This window comes from Alligator sinensis, unplaced genomic scaffold (genome assembly GCF_000455745.1).
Source record: "Alligator sinensis unplaced genomic scaffold, ASM45574v1 scaffold28_1, whole genome shotgun sequence".
In the NCBI taxonomy this organism is placed as follows: domain Eukaryota; kingdom Metazoa; phylum Chordata; order Crocodylia; family Alligatoridae; genus Alligator; species Alligator sinensis.
The window spans coordinates 828,593-849,304 of record NW_005842133.1 but is presented as its reverse complement, the minus strand read 5'-3'; the positions used below and the strand labels follow the sequence as shown (position 1 = coordinate 849,304).

At 39.9% G+C, this 20,712-nt stretch overlaps 1 protein-coding gene across 1 annotated transcript in view; it reads left to right on the top strand.

Moving 5' to 3' along the window:
- ATE1 (arginyltransferase 1) overlaps positions 1-20,712 on the top strand; it is a 180,198-nt gene that overhangs the window by 42,526 nt on the left and 116,960 nt on the right. The window contains exon 10 of the mRNA XM_014520607.2: positions 7,745-7,777. Within this exon, the coding sequence (XP_014376093.1) occupies positions 7,745-7,777 (33 nt within the window). The remainder of the gene's footprint in view (positions 1-7,744; positions 7,778-20,712) is intronic.

Sequence of the window (20,712 nt, the reverse complement as noted above, 5' to 3'; positions counted from 1 at the left end):
GCTACTGCTGGGGAGTGCGGGCAGGTGATGGGGCTCAGCTGGGCAGCCATCGGGGGGCCTCCGTGGACTGGTGGGGGATGGGGCCAGGCGGGGCAGCAATTGGGGGGGCTGGGGTGGAGCACATGGGCCCTGCAGGGGGTGGGGCTTAACCCCTGTTTGGGGGCAACAAAACATATAGGTATTTAGAATTTATTTTATGATGATGATGGAGACACTGGTAGGCTTCCAAATTGCTTTAACACTGTAGATATATCAGTAAAACATTGCCCAACTGATCATGCATGCTCTCGCTCTCGTGGTTTTTTGTTTTACTTGTGGAGGAACCTGGATTTTAGGGTATTTTACAGAGTGACTTTAGGATTTTTTTATCAGGGATTTTTTCAGTTTTCCAAAAGGGAACACCAGAATTCCTGCTAGCGAGGCCAGTGGCAGAACCCTGCCTGCTCAGAGCTGTCATCTTGAACCCAGCTGGAGGTGGCTGATTTCCTGGCCAGTTGGGGCCAGGAGGACATGCTTTGACAGTTCAAAGCAAGCCACCACGCTGGGAACATCTTCTGAGCGATAGCTGCCCAGATGGCCAGGCAGAGGGCACACATGGCAGTAGTGCTGCACAGAGGCCAACTGCAGCCACAGCCCACTGGCAGCTGGCCCAAAGGGGCAGGTGCCTCTACTGGCTGTGCAGTCCCCATCCGGGTTTGGCAGGGGCGCAGCAGGTCACATCCAGGCAGCAGCCCCCACTGCCAGACTGCTGCAGTGGGTAAAGTGTGCAGGGAACTCTCAGGGCTGCTTCAGCCGTCCAGCTGGCACAAGGGGTAGTGTCCCCAGGTACCAATTGGCTGGGCCCCAGAAGCTCCTGAAAGTGAGTAGCCCAGAGCTACTTGCCAGGGCAGCTTTTCGTACCGCTGAGGCCAGGACAGGGCAGCTTTTTGTACTGCGGGACACCTGTGCTGTCCCCGGGCTCTAGCTGCCCCCTTGCTGCAGATCCGGGAGGAGTCAGACAGGGTTATTTTGTGCCAAGTTTCACAATTCGCTCCACAATGAAGTGCATGTCCGAGCACGTGTGCTGAGGCAAAAAGCCCCGGCTCAAATTTGCACCGCTTCTGTTTGAGCTGCTGCAAGCGCACGTGCTTGCATGTGTGTGTGTTCCCAGTGAGTCCATCTTTAAGATAGTTGTGAATCTTTTACTATAATTAAAAAATACATGCGTTAATTTTCTTTTTTATATGCAATTATTTTTGGTCCATTTTTCCTTCGTATTTGCCATTATCAGTGTGGTTATTTTTGTCTGTGCCACGTGATGTTTTCAGTGCAACTTTTAGCCTTTAGGACTTCGTTAGACTTTGTCTTTTAGGAAACATTTGCAGCTGCAGAGTAACCAAAACAAACTGTGTGGCGGCTACACAAGTTAGAAAACATTTCCATACATGATCATAAAACTTCAGCAGTAGTTTTCACAAAGAGCAAGAGTGAACAGTTTTATAGCCATTTAGACCTACTGAAGCAAGTATTTCATTTCAGTTATTTGGAGTATTTTATAATGACAAGCTTGTATAAAAAAAAATAGTAGGTCCCTCAGTTTCCACTGCAAAGGTAACTGGACAACTTCTTTACCGTGAGCTTAGTTAAATATTAGTCTTGGAAGAAATAATTTAATGGCATACAAAGATTCACTGTTCAAAAAGGTGCAAAAATGTTACTGATGTAGTCATTAATAGGTTTCCTTCCCTTCCCTCCCCCCCTTATTTTCATTACCTCCCTGGAAAGACAGTTGAACTAATTTAAAAAAAAATAAGTTGAAATCCAGTGAACATTAAAGGAACTATTCTGCTCTTCTGCTCTTTAGTAACCATATATCTACTTGTATGTAAGAAAACAATTTAAAAAATGATGCAGACTGTAGATGTCAAGGCCTAAGATTACCTATGCATTAGCTTCCCATTTTTTTTTTTGTCTTGAACATTCAGTGTGACACTGGTTAAAACTCTATTAGCTATTAAGGCAATTTTTTAACTTTCTAGCCTATTCATAAGTGTACTTCCGATATTGATACTTTCATCTTACAATGTTAGTATGCCAATTTCTTTGTTACTCCATCTGGTGACAGAACTGTCAAATGTCATACACTGTCAGCTCTTGAACTGCTGGCTTTGGGGCTGTTCTGTATCCTTATACATTTCCAACCATGTGTCTGATCATCTCTGTACAAAAACAAAACCGAACAAAAACTTGGAATTAACAATATGCAAGCTGTTTTCTCTAGGTATTTACAGAGCCCACATCACTGTAGTATCTTTTTACCCAATAATAATTGTGACGGCTCTATGAGAGATGGAAATAACTTACCCATGGGGGACCTGAGGCATGGAGGAAATAAAGTAATTTACCCAGGGTTATACAAGAAGTTTGTATTTTAACTAAGAATTGAACCCTTTTGTACCACGTTCTAGTCCTACTCTGAACATTGATTTACTGAGATCCATCCTTTTGGACCACTGACCACAAGGATGAGAGATATTAAATAGGTTTAAGGAAAAACTGACAAAATAAAAACCTTACAATTTTGGTTAGTCTATCATGGATTTGAAATTCTGATATGGTAGCTTTTTTTCTCAAGTTGTTTTCATCCAAGCATGAAACCCCCTGAATGTAATGGCAGTGCTGTTGTGGGAATGTATTATTTTACAATGCTGCTGTTCAGGATCATTTGTGCTCTTGTTTGTCTTTGAAATGGTACTTTGCTGCATTTTCAAATTTAGTTTGTCTGTTTGAGCTGTAGAACCACAGGTCAGTGAAATGACGTCCCAAGAACCAAATGAACGAATGTGACAAGGAACAAGACATTTAAGAACCTCTTGGGTTGTCAAGTCCTCTCCCTTGCTACTCCTGGCAGCCATGTCAGATCGGCATTCATAAATTTATCAAGGTCCATCTGAAGACTAGTTAGGTTTTCTTTCCCATTAGTCCTATTGGAAGGCTATTCCAGAAGTTTAGTAATATGATGGCTAAGAACTTGATACATGTTCTTGTCTTTTCACAAGGTGTCACATAGGTGGTTTATGTAACATCCGTCTGTAGTTAAGAGATTTTTCTCTTCTGTTTGTTTCCAGTTAGATCCTAGCATACACCAGAAATTCATATTAATTCCTAAGCATGCAATCTTGCCATTTATACTATTAACTTCTAGCCCTTTTTTGTTATGCCAGTTTTCAGTCATATAATTGTTTTTTTTATATGATATTCCATGCTGCTGATCCCTCCCAACTTTGACTTAACAGAAAAAGTTCCTACTTTTGTGTTAAGGTCATTAATGAGCAATATCGAATAAGACTGGTCTCTGAAAATCTCTGCTAGTAACCTTTATCCAGCTACACGGTTCCTTTTTTTTTCACGCAGTCTGTTGTTGTTTCCTTATCCAGTTGCAGGTTGTACTAATCCTCATCTTCTCCAGTTAAATGTAGAATTTCTCATATAACACTTTAACAAATTGTTTTTGGGGTTCTGATGGACTTAACGGTGGTTTCCTAATACAAAAATAATTAGCAAAAAAAAGGAGATCAGGGTAAATTAGAATGATATGTTTTTGGCAAATCCGTGTTGCATTTAATCTCATTTTCCACTTACTTCCACAACTTTAATTATCTTTTTCTTCAAAATTTGTTCTAGGACTTTGTGTATTATTGAGACTGGCGCCAGAAGTTTGTAGCTGCCTTGTTCACTTTTTTCCTCTGCTATTATCTAGCTGTGTGGCACCTCTAAATTTGATGGATTTATAAAAAGTTCTTGCCAGTGTACTTAAGACTCCATGTAGCTTTTAAATGATGTAAAACTTTCTGTTATTAAAACATTGTTGGTACCAACAATAGCAAAAACCCCCCCGCAAAGGGTATCTTCCCATGAGGCCGGTATGGATCCAACTAAAATCCTATAGATTCAGGACTCCAAATGGGTTGATATAAATTCACCAGGCCCTTAAGGAGCTTCTTTAAAATGAATAAACATGGCATTGAATTCATAAGTGTGTGTTCTTACTTTTAAAAAGACCAAAAATTACTTGGTTTGGGAATAAAATTAATAGTGTATATTGATCAAAGCATGTCCAGAAATACTTTCAAGCTAGGTAGTTTCTTTCAATAAGTGGCTGTAGACTTGGTCCATATTTATATCCCAGTTTATAGCAGTGCATTATAAATGTGTACACAATTGTTTTGTGAGACATGAAAATCAATTTTGAGTTGCACATTTCTGGCTGACAGAGCAGTGGTTCTCAACCTTGTTAGACTCAAAGCACTCTTGGGAAAATGTCAACTGTTAGCTTTCGGTCTTCTGGTATAAAGAACTCTGAAAGATCACAGCAGAGCAGAATATTTTTGACACTGTTGGGCACGTCTGCACAAGATGCTGACTGCGCAGTAGTAGCGTCACGTGGCAAAAACCGTGCCAAGACGCTATAGAACAGTAGTTTTAGGTTACTGTGCAGTAGCGTCACTTAAAAGGCATTCACTGGCACTGCTGCGCAGTAGCTCCAGTTACTGCGCATTTATTTAGTACTTGTTTATACAGGTACTAAATAAATGTGCAGTAACCACTGTGCCATAGCGACTTGTGCAGATGTGCCCAAGGGGTTTGAAATATCCGAGTATCTTATGATTCATGTGTAGGTGTTTGCAAACCAAATGGCACTAGTATTTTGCAGCATGCTGCAGCATCTTTAAAAGGATCTTAGTACATACCAGGGTGCTGTGGCTGTGTGGTTGAGAATCACCGCATTAGACCTTTTCTTTCAATCAGGTTTTTGCAAAGCTACCAGTTCTGCCAGCTTGATTACACTTTCTGTGCAACTGAAGAGGAGATGATGGTCTTGAGTGAAAATCTAATACCTTTGCTATCTCTCACAAGTCCTACTGGTGCCAAAACACTACACAATCGTTCTATCACTTTTGTGTACACTGATTACAGTTCACAGTGCTCTTTATTTTTAGGTATGTTCTTAGTAAAATAGATTGAAAGGGAGTTTGTATTGTGCCGGACTGCCAGGTGTAGATATTTCTGTATACATCTCTTGTGATGTTCTTTTTTGCTGATGAAACATAACGATGGGGGAAGTTTAATTTGTACTTGTATTCGTTTCAATTAATAGAAACAATAGTTTGTTTCTATTAATTGAATATTATATGTAGGAAATAAGGAAAGCCAATCTAAAAAGTATCCAATAAGTGCAGAAACTAAACTCCTTTAAATTTACTTACTGTGGCTTATGTTCCTGGATTGTAATGAGCAGTTGTTTTGTTGATTTTTGACATTATAAATATGGAGTTCATAACGTTTTAGAATACCAGAGCTGTAGGTCTCTCTGCAATAATTAGTTGCTTGCTTTTGTAAGAGCTTTCGTTTTCTTATGTGAAATGCCCAGAAAATTAAACTAGCAAATGTACACTTAGGCAGATGAATGGTAACAAGCATAAATGGAGAAAAAATAAAAGCGATTAGATAAGAAATCAAGTAGAAGATCTGAAATAGTTTCTCAAAAGATTGTGAAATGGTTCCAGATTATTGTTTCTTTCCAGCTGGAAGGCTATTTCCTTTTTTTTTTCAATATTCTGTTGGAAGTTGACTTTACAAAACTAGTGGGTAGCAGTTTTAGTGAGAGTGCATTTCTGACAAACTTTATAGAAAGCTGCAACAACATACACTCTGGCAAATGAAAGTTATGGTTATGTAAACTTTTAAGACTTCGATTTAGAAAATCTTTTTATTATAGTAAAACAAAGGACTTGCACAACAGGGACTTGAGAATCACTAAAACTTCTGAAAAGCATCATTGGCTCAGCTTACTCACCCATAGGGTATAACTTGCACTATAAAGCTAGAGTTACAGATTTAGAGCTATTGGGCGTCTTCTGACATCAAAATTAGTAACATATGGTTTATTTTTTTTCTGGTGCCAGAATATTCTAAAATTATTGGCCATAATGATTGATACTGAGGTCATAAAAAATAGACAAGCAATGTAGGAATTTATAAATCTCTTCTCTCGTTATAATTAGTGCGCCTCATTTGACTAACTCTTTTGAAAATTTAAAATATTTGCTTTTTTCAGGAATGAGAAATGGAATTAGAATATTACAGCCATTCATTTTCCTGTGCTCCTGTAATAAAACTCAAAGGTACTCAGGGTATCAAACACCTTAGTTGTGAGTAAATCTGAAAGGGCTAATTATAGAAAACACACAAGATCCCTTGTCCTCTGCAGCTGCTTGTAGAAATTCCTTTTTATTCCATAAAGCACGTCCAAATATTTACCATTCACTTGTAGCTCAACTAGATATTACTGTGTATTTGAAAGAGAACTTAAAAATAGTGGGCTAGGAAAAACCTTAAATTTGACTTCTCTTATGCTCTTGATTCATTTTGTCATTTTATTTTAGAATCAGTCTTTTTTAATATATCTAAATACTAGGTTATGACTTAGTACTCAGTTGGTACTACTCCATTGATTCTTCAGTTAATATATTGCAGATCCATGCAGTTTCCAGGAGCTGGAGTCAATTTTTAAATGATCTGTTTTATAGTAGTTCTGGTGAATGAATGTGGACTTTCATAAGCAAGAGAAAGTTAATATTTAGTATATATATATATATTGGTTCTGAGGTCAGCTGTGCTGAGGTATTTTATATCTTGGCAGTATGAGCAACATTTTTTTTTGTTTTTGGTGCTTATTTTACTCTGTTGTTCCAAGCAAACAAATGTCTGCAGCAAATGATCTATCAGATGATTACTTACATATATTTCTTTTAAGGAAGAATTCCTCCATAGCATATATCAATTGAAATAAGTTCATTAGGGAGTAAATCAAACTTGGCAGCATCTAATAGCTGTTAAAAAACGAATAAAAGAAATATGTACTTTTTTAAAGACATAGTTGGGCATAACAGACATTTTGTTGTACTTTTAAAATATTGGCAACTTCCACATAATAAAAATCATGCTTGTATTTACAAATGAATAGCTTTTAGGTAAATCACATAATTGCATTTTTCTAGTATTTTACTACCTTGAGCAAAATCAGAATTGCTGTTTTGAATTTCTCCTGTAGATTATTTATAACACTTCTATATATGTTGAAGAAAGACTCTTGCTTGCACTTTCAGGATGTTGGTGTTTCATGGAATTAAGCCGGCACACTTATCTGTGGTGTTATACTTAACCAATCTCCCAGCAGATAAGGCTTAACAACCCCAGCTCTGGTGATGGGAAAAATGCCAGTGGGGTTGTAGGAAATGCCATGCCGTGACTGAGGAGCTTGGAGAGAGATGAAGCAAGGGAGGGGAGGGAAGGGAGAGCAGAGACTTCAAACTTGTGTGGAGTGTGAACTTAGGATAGGAATAACTTGGAAGCAAATTTTGTGTTATGGGTCCATAATCTTATGTAGCTTGTTCAGTTCTTCTTAGTATGGGCCTGTAAAATTAATTTGTAATTTATTTTTTTTCAGAACTAGGAGGCAAGATGTGTAGTATGTTTTTAGAAAAAATGTTGTAATTAATTGAACTAATTTATTTTCACTTATAGGCTTTAAAAGATCTAATATTCTTAGAGTTTGCATAGACTATTAGTAATTGAAAAATAATTAATTCATGCAAATAATAATGATTGTATGCAAATTTATTGTTTCTTTGTTTTGTGTATTCTGTTTGTTTTGATCATCCTTTCGGACTGTGCTTCTGGCAAACTCTTCCGACCGATGCAGTTCACAAGATTCCTCTGTGACTCTCCGCTTGAGGTAAGAATTTAATATTAAGTCTAAAATATCAAACGTGCTTAATACTAGACTGGTGCATCTTTTTGTTTCTCCTACCTTCTGTAAAAAATGTACAGTATACATACATTAGTATTGGGGTGGCCACTGACCCATCCCCAGAATATAGGACATACTCTTGGGGGGGCATCAGCCCCCTCAGCCAGTGAGGAATGGAGCCGCCACCTCCTTGGCCAATTAGCAATGAGGGAATGTGTACATGTTGTTTTAAAGAGATTGATTTAATGCTTATCAGTTGTGGTTTATTGTCCTTTGAACTAATTCTGATTCTGGCCATGTACTGGCATTACATTTTGTGCCAGGAGAAAAGCCAGAGAGACAGCACATAGCCATCTGAGGGCTTTCTTGCAGAAGAAAAATGGCTGTTCTGCAAGACATTTCTAGCTCTTCTAAACATGAAGAACTTTTCCCCTTCTGCATGAAGTTGAATAGCTGTTTGTTTCTCTCAGGTTTTGAGGACACCCAGTATCCCAGAGTCCTCTACTTTCCTACCCTTCCTCCCTCCATAGCTTACTAGAACTGAGAGAGAGATTTTTTTTAGGGGGTACAAAAAGTAAATTAGTCACTGTCTCTGCTGCTTTTGCAAAGATGTGGTAATCTCTCACATCTTACTCTGCTTACCTTCATCCATTATTATGTCCCTGCAATATGATTTTATCTATTTTTTTTAACTCTTTCAAGATTCATTTTGTTTAAAGTTGAGGTGTACATGCCAAACCATCCTACTGGGCCTTAAGAACTCCAAGATCTGTGTTTTACTCCTATGCTTATGATCCTATATGATCACTAATTTTGAAGGTGTATCTTGCTGTTTTTGCTGGCTGTGGTATCTGCACACAGCTAGCCGTGGCCGAGAGAGAGAGGGAATGAATCGTGGGTGAGTTGGGGTATGTGGAGGAAGATGATTATACATTTTATGTCATTCCCTGAATTGTTTTTTGTCAAGTAGAAAGTTTAGTAGAAACGATCAAACAGTAAATTCTATCTCAAGAAAATTCTGCAGAAAAATATATGCTAAAATGTAGCTTGCATTAAAATGTATTTTATTGTGTGTGAAAAATAATGAATAAAATCATTTAATTTTGTTGTTCCTTTTTTCTTTATTTTATCTGGAGTTGATGGCTTAAACCAAGATATGGAATCAGTTCATTTCTAGTACACAGTGTCCGAAGAAAAAAATGTGGTACTGTCTTTGTTGTCGGTCCTAAAGAGTTAACTCCCACGTGACTGTAATGAAATTGTCAGGTCTTTGTAATTACACAAGTAATTCGATATGTTGCAGTTTGAATGAAGCCATGTGTGGAGAGATTGTTACTTTTCTCTGTTGAGTTGACCTCCTTTACATTCCTGTAAGCTGAAGACTAATAGAGCTCATTTCACTTTATAGGAAAAGGCCTTTTATCACCTCGTCAAGTCAGGCAGCAGATTTCCATTATATTCCTAATTTTGTATGGCTACATAGATGCTGATGTACACTTCTCTACTAGGTTATGCCAGTATTCTTTCTTACAGACACTTTTTATTGACGTTTTGAAGCTTGAATTAAATTTTGTGTGGCACCACTTACAGATGTCTTCAATTAGACAATGTTAAATAAAAGGAGTTGTATATCAGAGGCCAAAGGATTCTTGAAATTCTCTGTTCTGAAACAGTCTCCACAAGCCAGTCTCCAGTGGTGTGCAGCCTTTTTACCATTTTGAACAAAAGTAATTTCAAAGCAAAACTAAACCTTTACTTTCAGCTTGTAATGTCACAACTAGCTGCATTCAGCACCAATATTCAAATTATCTTCCTTCCTTCATGTTTTACTTCCTTGGTTTATTTCTCATGTCAGTCACAGCTACAGCCATCATTTCCTAAAGAAGAACAGAAAACTTTACTTCTTTTGAGGTGCAATATATGACAGTTCCATAGCAAGAAATAGAATCCTGTACCATCTTTTTCAATTAGATGCAGTAAATGAGCATTTAGCTCTTTCTTATCAGTAAGGATTAGTGTCATCTCAGACTGGCTAGAGAAGATGACTGTTGGTAGTGTGATATAGAGTATGGCAATATGTCATGTAAATATTAGAATAGTTGAGCATTATTTAATGAGTACAAATAAGCATATTGGCAATAAGACTTGTGGTATTCAGTGTTTACTGGAAGGAAATACATAGCTGTTAAAGCAGAGACATACAATATTCTTTGCTTACTAGGTAGCACTTCATATATGTAGTTCTTTCTGCACACAAATGATAATTGTCACTAAAAGAACAAATGGGGGACTGGGAACAAAGGAAGGATGGCTGTAGTGAATAATCCTCTGAAATTCCAGCTGCTTGGATGGCAGGGTAATGCTTTTGATTTTAAACTTTTATTAAGCAGAGATGTTAAAAATAGATTTAAAAAAAATGTTTCCTCACTTCCCTTCTCCCTTTTTACCAGCTGTCCTTCCTTCTCTTTATGTTTCATGACCTTTCATGCCAGATACCTGCTACTGCCCTTGTCATTGCCATGCTGTACCTTTGCATCGTTCTTCTAGGACATAGCAGAAAAGTAGTTCTCACAGCAGGCATGCCTTTATGTTTAGCTAAAGCCACAGGTTGAAGAAAGAATGTGCTTGTGACAGCTGGTTTGTTGGAGAGCTAACTACTTTCTTCACTGATCATGTCTTCTAAAAATATTTAAACATGCTTAGTAAATCCAGGAAAAGTCACGCATTACTACTTAAGAAGTTTAAGGATTGATTTATTATAGAATGTTTAAAATGTGGGTTAGAAGAACAGAACTAGCAAAAATTTTGCATTCCAAAGCTAATTCTAAAATTTTTATAGCTGACCCTTTTAATTTCAGTGTTGTTCAGAAGACATCTGTTGACTATTAATGAATTCTAGTGTTTTAAAAACTAAGAATAATGGAATTGGTATTTATAGGGATTCCACATTACTTTTATTAGCTCTTATTTACAGTTTGCAACGAGATAGATTAAGATTGCATTTAACTGCCAGTTATTTGCAGTTTCTTCCTTTCTTCATTGATTATCCGTGTAGATATAAAGATTTTCTGCCCTACTGGTTCAAGACCTCACACTTGGCCAATGCTCTGCTCTCTCCAGTCTTCAGTTACATTGCTGCCACACAGAGTACCACAGAGCTGCTCTGGTAATTGTATAGTGGCCATCATTTTTAAATATTTCTTACCAGTAAGTTAGGGTTTGGTTAAGAGAGCTGGAAAAGAGACCTTGGATATAATTTTTCTTTTAAAGTTTTATCCTCCCTTCCTGAGTCTGAAGTTCAAAGGTCTCAAAATAAGTACAAAACTGTGTGCTATGTTTTAATAAAAATGTAGCCATAGGAAGAATTATTATTTACTAATACTCCTTATTAATTGTAATAACTGTGAATACTATGAATGTGAAATTTGGCTTTTTTTTACTATAAAAAGTGTAAAAACCAGTTTCTAGAAATTTGCAGTACGAGGTGTGAGATATGTGAATGTGCTGAATCTGCATGTATGAATCCTCAGTTACTTTCTGTTGTATCTGCTAATGTCAATGCACGTGCAGTTTTACTTTGTTTACAATATATTTTCTGCCGGCCACTCTGGCAGCCCTCTTTCCCGCACTTGGCTGGGAATGCCTTGGACCAACAAACACAAGAGATTGTTGAAAATAGTGGAAGTATGCACCTTTTAACTGGTTTTTGATGTCTAAATGCTCATTAATAAGTTTTGATGCACAGTAAGAAATAAAGGCTTTGGTAGAGGTGGTTCCTCTCTTTCACTTTCTCCAAGATGCCATTGCTTTGTGAATTAAAGCTGTAATTAACTGCCAAGAGGTATGATGAAGATCAATTCAACCATTCAGTCAGTTTATAGTTATGCAAGATGCATCAGCACGGGAAGAGGATTGGTAGAGCAGACAGGCTATGAGTTTTGCAAATAAAATGATCCTTACAGATGAAAATCATCCAGCTGTTGGGGAGCCTTAGGAGTTGATTTTGCCGCAAGTACGAAGAATCATTCTTTACTCAATATGAGAAGGATGGCTTGGTTTAGGATACATTTTCCATATCTCAAGCCTTCAAGCACCGGGTGGCCTTAGAACATTGTTACTTTAGTTTGGATGGAATAAATGGTCCTGGAGGTGCTAGTGTGATCCAGTCACTGTTCAGCATTAAACAGTTGAAGCTGATTTAACATTTTGAGTACTGAAACCTTAAACAGTGCAGATGGCAATCACTACTGAAAATCTTTTATTTAAGATATAGGAAGAAGATAAAAACACTTCAAGGAATTGAAAAGTAAAGTAAATAAGGTCTTTTTCTGGTTTTGACAGCATCCCTTTTTTTCCTTTTCCTTTGGCCTTGGAGGGCTTCTGTAAGAGAACTTCCTCTTTGGCAGTAGTACAGCCCTATTAGCTTGGTGCTCTGCCCAGAATAATTTACCCTTTGGATGCAATGATACTGTTTCCATTAACTGAGCTACTTTGATTTAGAGCTACATCATATTGTGCTGTGCAGTGTGGATGTGTGGCATGGAATAAGTATATTCACCATTCATACTGTAGCTTTTTCTGCTATAACTTCCCTGTGTAGATAGGCACTTAAAGTGGGTTTTTTGATGGTTATCACTCCTGCCATGACTCTCTGAATGAGTCATTTGTGTTTCAACCTAGGCAACAGAAATCAAGTTAACTGATAGAGAATACCATTGATTTATAACTTTTAAAACTGGTATAAATGATATCACTGGTGTGTACAAAGAATATTGAAGCAACAAGTACTTTTCAGATGAAGACCAGCATTTTCTCTTTACATTTCCAGTCTCTCTCTGGTGGAAAAATAGAAGGAAACTGAACCTTGGAAACATTTTATATATAAAAAAAAAAAAAAAAGCATTTATCTTGAAGCATTTCATCTTCTGTTAGAAGTATTTTAAAACTAAAGTACACATTAGAAGTGCCAAGCATTGCATTGGTTCCAGAATTGGAATGTTACAGATGTATTACAGAGATACTGGAGACAATGCTTGATGATACAAGTATTTTACAATTTGGTCCATTCCAAGACCCTAATCCTGCAAAGACCTTAGTATCTCTTTAAGGTTTTACACTGTGTAGATGACTCCATTTACTTAATGTGATGGTTCAGACTAAATAAACCTAAACATTTGTATAAGTTTTTGCAGCATCATACTTTCCAGTCCAAAGACTAATGACTTTGTGAAGTCTGTCTTGTTAACAAACTGTTGTAGAAAAGCAGCGGCACTTCCTATTTGTTAAAAATAAATATTTCCCTTAACTAGCCCAGAATAGGAGCATATTTCCCACTCCGATTAAGCTGACATCTGTAATTAATCTTCACAATTTTCTTTAGCTTGATTTCTTTCCCTTGTATTTTCTAGACTGGTAAGTACATTCTGAAATAAAACAGAGGTAACACTATCATTTATTCAATACCAGTTCATGTAAAATTATTTTTTTCAATGTTTTTGAAGTTGTTTAGAGAAAATAGTTTCTTTGTTGGCAAACAGATTTCTCTAAGGCAAGCCAGAGGACTATGCGCTAATACTCCAAATACACTGCAGTGAGTTTGATATTTAGTTTTTATATAATATTGTGGTATTTGGAAGATTATCATAAATAACTGAAAGTTAGTTTTAAAGCTTGTAACAGTCATATGAATCCTTATTGATGCAAAGAACTCTGAAATGTGGTTTAGTGGTTTATATTGCAAGAGGAGAGAAATAAAGATGCATAACAAAACTGTGAAGTCATCCCAAATGTATTTCCTTGTAGATGCAGAGAATTTTTGCCAGCTATGAGAAGACCAGCAAAAAATTTTAATTCTAGTCTAGCAGCTGCTTTTATCAATGACCCCTTTATTTAAAATGTATAGCTTAAAAATTATATAAGAATTGGCTACCCATCCACCATACAATAAGCATTGTTGGTAAAAGTCACCAGAACTGGAGAAAATATAATAAGCAAAATTTTATTTCCATATGATTGTGGAATGGCATAACATTCCCTTATACAGGGTCTTCATAAAGTCCTTGTACACTTTTAAACTTTAATAACTTAGGTTGTGCACAAGGACTTTATGAAGACCCTGTATAATGTTATAATATACAATCGTACCATGTGGTGGAATGACACATTAATTTCCTTGCTAGAGATTGGATAACAGACACTAGACAGTAGTCGAGTGTAGATATTTCTGGAAAGTTAGCTGTTCAATTTCTGTACTGAATGGACACTATACCCACAAGAGGCAAAATCACCTTACGCCTGCCATAGAAATAATAAAAAACATAGTAAAATGCCTCTAAGAAAAGTAAAAAAGCAACTGAAATGCTTTGAAGGAAATTGAGGAATTACTTGAACATTATAATTTGAAAATCATACAGTTCACTGTAAACAGGTTTTACTGTATGACTTGAGTTGTAATAGAGCAATGTATTGTATAATAGAATTTCAATATTCAGTGCGATTTTTAAAATGCAGATAGTACAACTTTCAGTTGTATAAAAGTTTATAGCTAGTATCAGGGCTGTCCCTGGGGGGTGCGAATAGGGGCAACCACCCCAGGCCCTGCACTTTGGGGGGCCCTGCAGAGCAGCTACAGCGACTCTGCATTGTCCCCGGTTTCATGTCCGGCCACTTGGCACCCTCCCCCCGCAACTGCTGAATCCGGCGCCTCCGGCTGCTCCTGTACTGTACCCCCTTGCTGCCAAATCTGCCACTGGCTTCCTTACATCCGGGGGCAGGGTCCCGCACAGGCTGATTTGCCCCAGGCCCTGCACGCTGTTCGGGTCGCCTCTGGCTAGTATGGTGTGACATCAGTAGAACTGGACACTCTGGGCACTTCTACATGTGTTCCTGGGGTGTGCAGGCGGTGCTTTAATTAGAGCAGCTCTGAGAGATGCTCTAATTAAAGCGCTGCCACATCTTTTGTATCAGTCTCCCTGTGCCTAAAAATGGCAGCATGGGTGCTTGTTCAATGAGCTTTAGTTCAAACGCCCCAGCTATCATTTTTTAAGCACAGGAGTGCTGATACAGGAGAGGCAGCAGGCTGCTGGAGCATGGCAATTGCCACACTCCAGCAGACTATTCATTTTAAATCTAGCAGCTTTCGCGCTCATGTATAGGCGTCCTCTGGTACTACTGAGATTGCTAGCTATTAGAATAAATATGTAACAGAATACATTTTGTATTAGTTTTTGCAATAGGCTAAGCTGAATATTTTGATTTTATTTAGGTTCAGGATTTGGTTCTAAATTGTTTTTATTGGACCCATATCTGATTTTTTAAAATAATTTCCATATGAATTGTCATTGACTTTTTCATATGGGTAACCAGTATTCACATTTGACACCTAGTAGCTTGTGTGGAGACATACAAAGGAAGAAATTTAATTTTTATAGTTCTCTTGTATAAAACCCTGAATCATTCACTACAGGTATGAGGGGGAATATTCAAATGCTTGTGTTATGAGGCAGACAAGGTTCTTTGGGTAACTCTTTGGGTCATTTGTGTTACAATGTAGCTCTTTGAGAAATTAAAATGTGTTCAGATATAGAGAGAAATTTCTTGGTACTGGTAGTGCTGTTTTTCCTGAAATTTTTTAACTGAAATATGATACATTTTTCTGAATAATATATCATTCCAGCATACATAATAGACCTTAATACTAATCTATTTAAGTTAAATAAATATTTGCATTTTTTCCTCTCTTCCCCCTTTCCTTTATAGCTCTTCATTATTCCATGCACTTAAAGCACAAAAAATTACTAGTACATTATGCTAAATAATAAAAAAGGATATTTTGTAGTAATAATGTCTAGTTTATAGGTGTGAATTTTACATTTACAGCAACGTTGCTTTCTTTGAGCTAGTGTTAAGCTTATTGATCCTTTGAGAGCGTGACATTTGCCTGGATGGCTCAGTGTGGCATGTATACTTATAACTTTTCTACCAGATGGCCCAGGTTCAGAGGCAGAACAGTTTACCCTATTTTCTCCTATCGAGGGTATAATCGAGCCATGTGTCTTAAAGTACATTTAAAAAATTGTACTCTCTTGTTAGATCTTATTTGAAGAGAGGCGAACACTAGAGGTTCCTTGCCTTATTGGGCGCATTCGCATAAACGCACACACGCGTCTTGCAGCGTCTCAAAGCCCTTTGAGGTGTTGCAAGAGACATGTGCGGGAACAAAAAACATTTGCAGCACAGGGGCAGAATTTGACCCCTGGATATCCGGGGTCAAAAAAAACTGCAGGGGGAGAAAGAAGGGCAGGGCATGGTCCTGAACCGTGCCCTAAGGCAACTGGAGGCTTGGTCCTCCACAGAGACTCTGGTAGCCAGCCAGAGCATCTCAGTGGCTCTCCCTCACCCCGGTGCTGAAGCATGCTGCTTGCCTACCCTCCCCAGGCCAGCCTGCTCCTCCAGCCCCCCTGATCGCTGCCTCGCCTCGCAGCCTCCCTGATCGCTGCCCTGACCTGCTCCCCCAGCCCCCACATGGCTGCCCCGCCTAGCCCCATCTCCCACCTGACCCACGAGCCCCCCGATTGCTGCCCTGCCCGGCCCTATCCCCTGCCTGCCCTATGAGCCCCCTGATCACTGCCCCACCCGGCCCCAGCATTCCAGCAATTTAATTAAAAAAAAAAAAAAGCCCTGCACAGTCCCCTCACATTCCACTCACACCTACCCACACACCCCATGGCCCCCCACATCCCTCCCCACCTCCTTCCTGCAAACCCTACATCTCCCCCCAGCTCACATCCTGAATGCCCAGTTGCCAGACAGGAAGAGACCTGCTGGCAGGAGCTGTGGCTGCATGGGAAGCTGTCCCCACATCCTTGTTAGTGAAGGGTTCAGGGGGAGCTCTAACTGCTTTATGGTAAGAAAACTAAAGGCAAACAGCAAAGTATATAGGTATTTAGAATTCATTTTATTATCGTGATAGAGACACTGGTAGGCTTCCAAATTGCTTTATCACTGTAGATATATCAATAAAACATTGCCCAACTGATCTCTGTCTCACTCTCTGTCTTTCTATATAGTGGTCTTTTGTTTTAATTGTAGAGGAACATGGATTTTGGGGTATTTTATAGAGTGACTTTGGGATTTTTTTATCAGCGATTTTTCAGTTTTCAAAAGGGGAACACCAGAATTCCTGCTAGGATGGCAACTAGCAGGAACCAGGCAGAGGAGCCTGCTCAGATTAGCACTTTGGACCCAGCTGGAGTTGGCTGACCTCCTGGCCAGTTGGGGCCAGGAGATCATGCTTTGACAGTTCAAAGCAGGCCATCACACTGGGAACATCTTCCCAGCGATAGCTGCCCACCTGACCAGTCAGGGACGCACATGGCAGTAGTGCCGCACAAAGGCCAGCTGTGCAGCCACAGCCTGCTGGCAGCTGGCCCAAAGGGGCACATACCTCTACTGGCTGTGCAGTTGCCATCTGGGTCTGGCAGGTGCACAGCAGGTCACAGCCAGGCAGCAGCCCCCACTGCCAGACTGCTGCAGTGGGTAGAGGGTGCAGGGAACTCTCAGGGCTGCTTCAGCAGTCCAGCTGGCACAAGGGGTAGTGTCCCCAGGTAACAATTGGCTGGGCCCCAGAAGCTCCTGAGAGCGAATAGCCCTAAATTACTTGCCAGGGCAGCTTCTTATACTGATGGGGCTAGGACAGGGCAGCTTTTTGTACTGCTGAGGACACCACAGGTGCTGGCCCCGTGCTCCTGCTTCCCCTAATTGCAGATCCAGGAGGAGCCAGGCAGGGTTATTTTGTCCCAAGTGGCACAATCTGCCCCACACCAAAGTGCATGTCCAGGCATGTGCGCTGAGGCAAGAAACCTTGGCTCAAATTTGCACCGCTTCTATTTGAGTTGCTGCAAGTACACATTCTTGCATTTGTGAATGCACCCATTGGGTCTATGAGAGCACTGGTTTTTAGTAATGTATGGTAATTCTTTATCTGCCTAACTAACCTCTCGCTCACAGCCATAGGTTTACTTTTTATTTTCTCTTGTACTTTTCTTTTCAACATAACTGATCAAGTAAAGTAACATAAAACTTCTGTTTAGGTTTTATGTTTTAAGTTGTTCACCTGGACCATTACTTTTTTTTTTTAGATACCTTTTATTTAGCTGTTGAGATGCAAATATTTTCAACTGCATTGCCATGAGATTATTATTTCTAATATCATCTGTTTCCACATAGTATATCTTTGACATTACATTTCTTGACTCATTAATCCTAGACACTATTCAAGTGAAAGCTGTGTTGCTGACATAGCCCTTATCTTTATTGAGATTCTGTATGTTCTTGAACAGCTTGATGGTATCTACCTGTTGAGGATCAAAGTAAAGCCATTGACAATCTGGCCATCAGCAAGGTATCAGGAAAAGACAGCATTAGCACAGAAGTCATCAATTGTGGGAAACCTGTGCTTCTTCCCCACCTATACAAACTTGTTACTGCTGGACAGTAGGGACAGTGCCACCAGATGAGGAAAATACCCATATAGTCTCCCTGTACAAGAATAAAGACAGCGACTATGGCATTTCACTATTAAGCATTGTTAAAAAGATCATCCTTTGGGTGGTGTTCAGAAGACTTCAGATCCTTGCTGACCATGTTTACCCTTAGTCACAGTTCAGCTTCAGAGCTAGTAGGTCTACCACACATGATCTTTTTACTCTGATAAACTCAAGCAAAATGTAAGGAATGAAGGAGATACTTTCATTGACCTGAAGAACACCTTTGACCTTGTCAGCAGAAAAGGTCTCTTCAGATTATTGGAAAAGACTCTGCGCACCAAAACTCCTTAGCATAAACCACTCTTTGTACAATGGAATGAGGGGGATGATCAGCTGTGATAGATCAACGTCTGAGGCTTTTGCGATTCAAAGTGGAGTCAAGCAGGGCTGTGTCCTTGCCCCAACCCCATTTAGGATTTTCTTTTCTCTTCTTCTGATGGATGTTTTTGGGACCACCGCCGAAGGAATTTATCTATATACACACTTAAATGAAAAATTATTTAGCCTCACATGCTTTAAAGCAGAGACAAAAGTGAGGAAAGTTTTGATTTGTGAGCTGCTGTTTGCTGGTGACATGGCATAGATAGTCCACACAGAGAGCGATGTTCAAAGCCTCATCAGTTGCTTTGTTCATGCCCGCCAAGAGTTTGCTCTTGCAGGCAGCATTAAGGTGACCAGCATTATGGGCCAGAATATTGTTTCACTACTAGCAGACACAATCAGTGAAAATATATTGGATGTTGTGAGTAAATTTTACATGCCTTAGCTCCATTGTTACCAGCAACCTCTCTCTTCAGGATGAACGGAATACCTGCATGCATCGGGTATTATGAACATTTTGAGCAAACAAGTGTGAAACAGCAACAAACTGATAATTAAGACCAAGGTCAGAGTACGTTATACTTGCATTAGCAGTGCTCTTGTACAGTAGTCATTCTTGGGCCAAACACTCTACTCAAGAGAAGCACCTTGGTGAGTGGGAACATTATGGGATGTCTCTCTCGCTTGCTCCCCCCACTTTGGAGTGTGGGGAGCAAGCCTTGATGTTCCAAAGTTAGTAAAGAGAAAAGGGAGGTGAGGTGTACGATGTTAGGGCAACATTTTTTGTTCACAGGGCTTTTCCTTCCCTACACCCTGGACCTTTCCCCTCCCTGATGGATCTCCATTATGGTCTTAGCAGTTCCACCCATGCTCTTGACTCCAGGCTCATGTTCTCTGCCCACAAAGCGAGCCTGTCATTGGGTTCCTTCACCTCTCCCCATACGCGGGTTGGGACCCCTTTTCTAAATTCTAATTTCCCTTAGTTTGTCAGCTGAAAGGGGTATACTTCCCTGGGGACCTTCCACATAGTCTGCCATCAAGCACCAGCCTATTTAACTCAATCGGCTTTACCCCCAGTAATCCCTTCTTGGGCTCATCCACCCATCTGCAGCCACTATCTGTGCTCTGCATTATGGCTTATGGTCAATTAACAGACCCCACTGTGACAGTCAACCACCTTATCACCCGCCGGTTCGCTGGGCGCTCATCCTGTTCTTTCGTTGAGTCTTTGTCCATTGTCACTGCTCCCAGTTCACTCACCGGTGTTAGTCACTCTCTCCTGCCCCTACTCGGTCAAGGGAACTCGTTCAGGGGATTTGGGGGATGCCCTTCCCCAAGCACTGTTTGGCTCTTTAGCTGGGCTGCACCTTTTCCTTCGGCTCTGGCTTCCAGCTTTGGCTATAGCTCTGGCTTCCTAAAAGCAGCAGCACAATCAGGGTACGTGTTCCAGCTTAGCCTCTGCATAGTGGTGACAAGGAGATCCCCGTGCAGCTCCAGCCACATCCCTGGGGGAGGGAGCCCTGCCTGGCTCAGTGTGGCATCCCGCCCTGGGGAGGAGGTAGCTGACTGATGGGTGGGCTCCAGGCTGGGGCCTCAGTGAGCCTCGCTGCAGCCCAGGGGCCAGCTCCCCAGGAAAGAACAGACGCTGTGGTGGGCCTGGAGCACCGTTGGGTCGGTCTTTGTCCTGCAGCCCAGGTGTGTGCGTGCGTGCGTGCGTGCGTGCGTGTGTGCATGCACGTCCACACATGTCTGGTTCTGGGCATGTGTATATGCATGTCTGTTCTGTGTGTGTGTGTCTGGCTTTCTGTGTGTGGTTCTCTCTCATATCACAACATGCCTAACAAAAAAAAATACACAACAACAAAGGTAGTGTATGAAGTTTTATTTATTGTCACCAGGTTTAGAAGTTTTAGAAAACCTGTTTTTTTCTGTTTTTTAAAACAAAGCAACATTTATGATTATTAACTATATTAATAGATTCATAGATTCATAGATGTTAGGGTCGGAAGGGACCTCAATAGATCATCGAGTCCGACCCCCTGCATAGGCAGG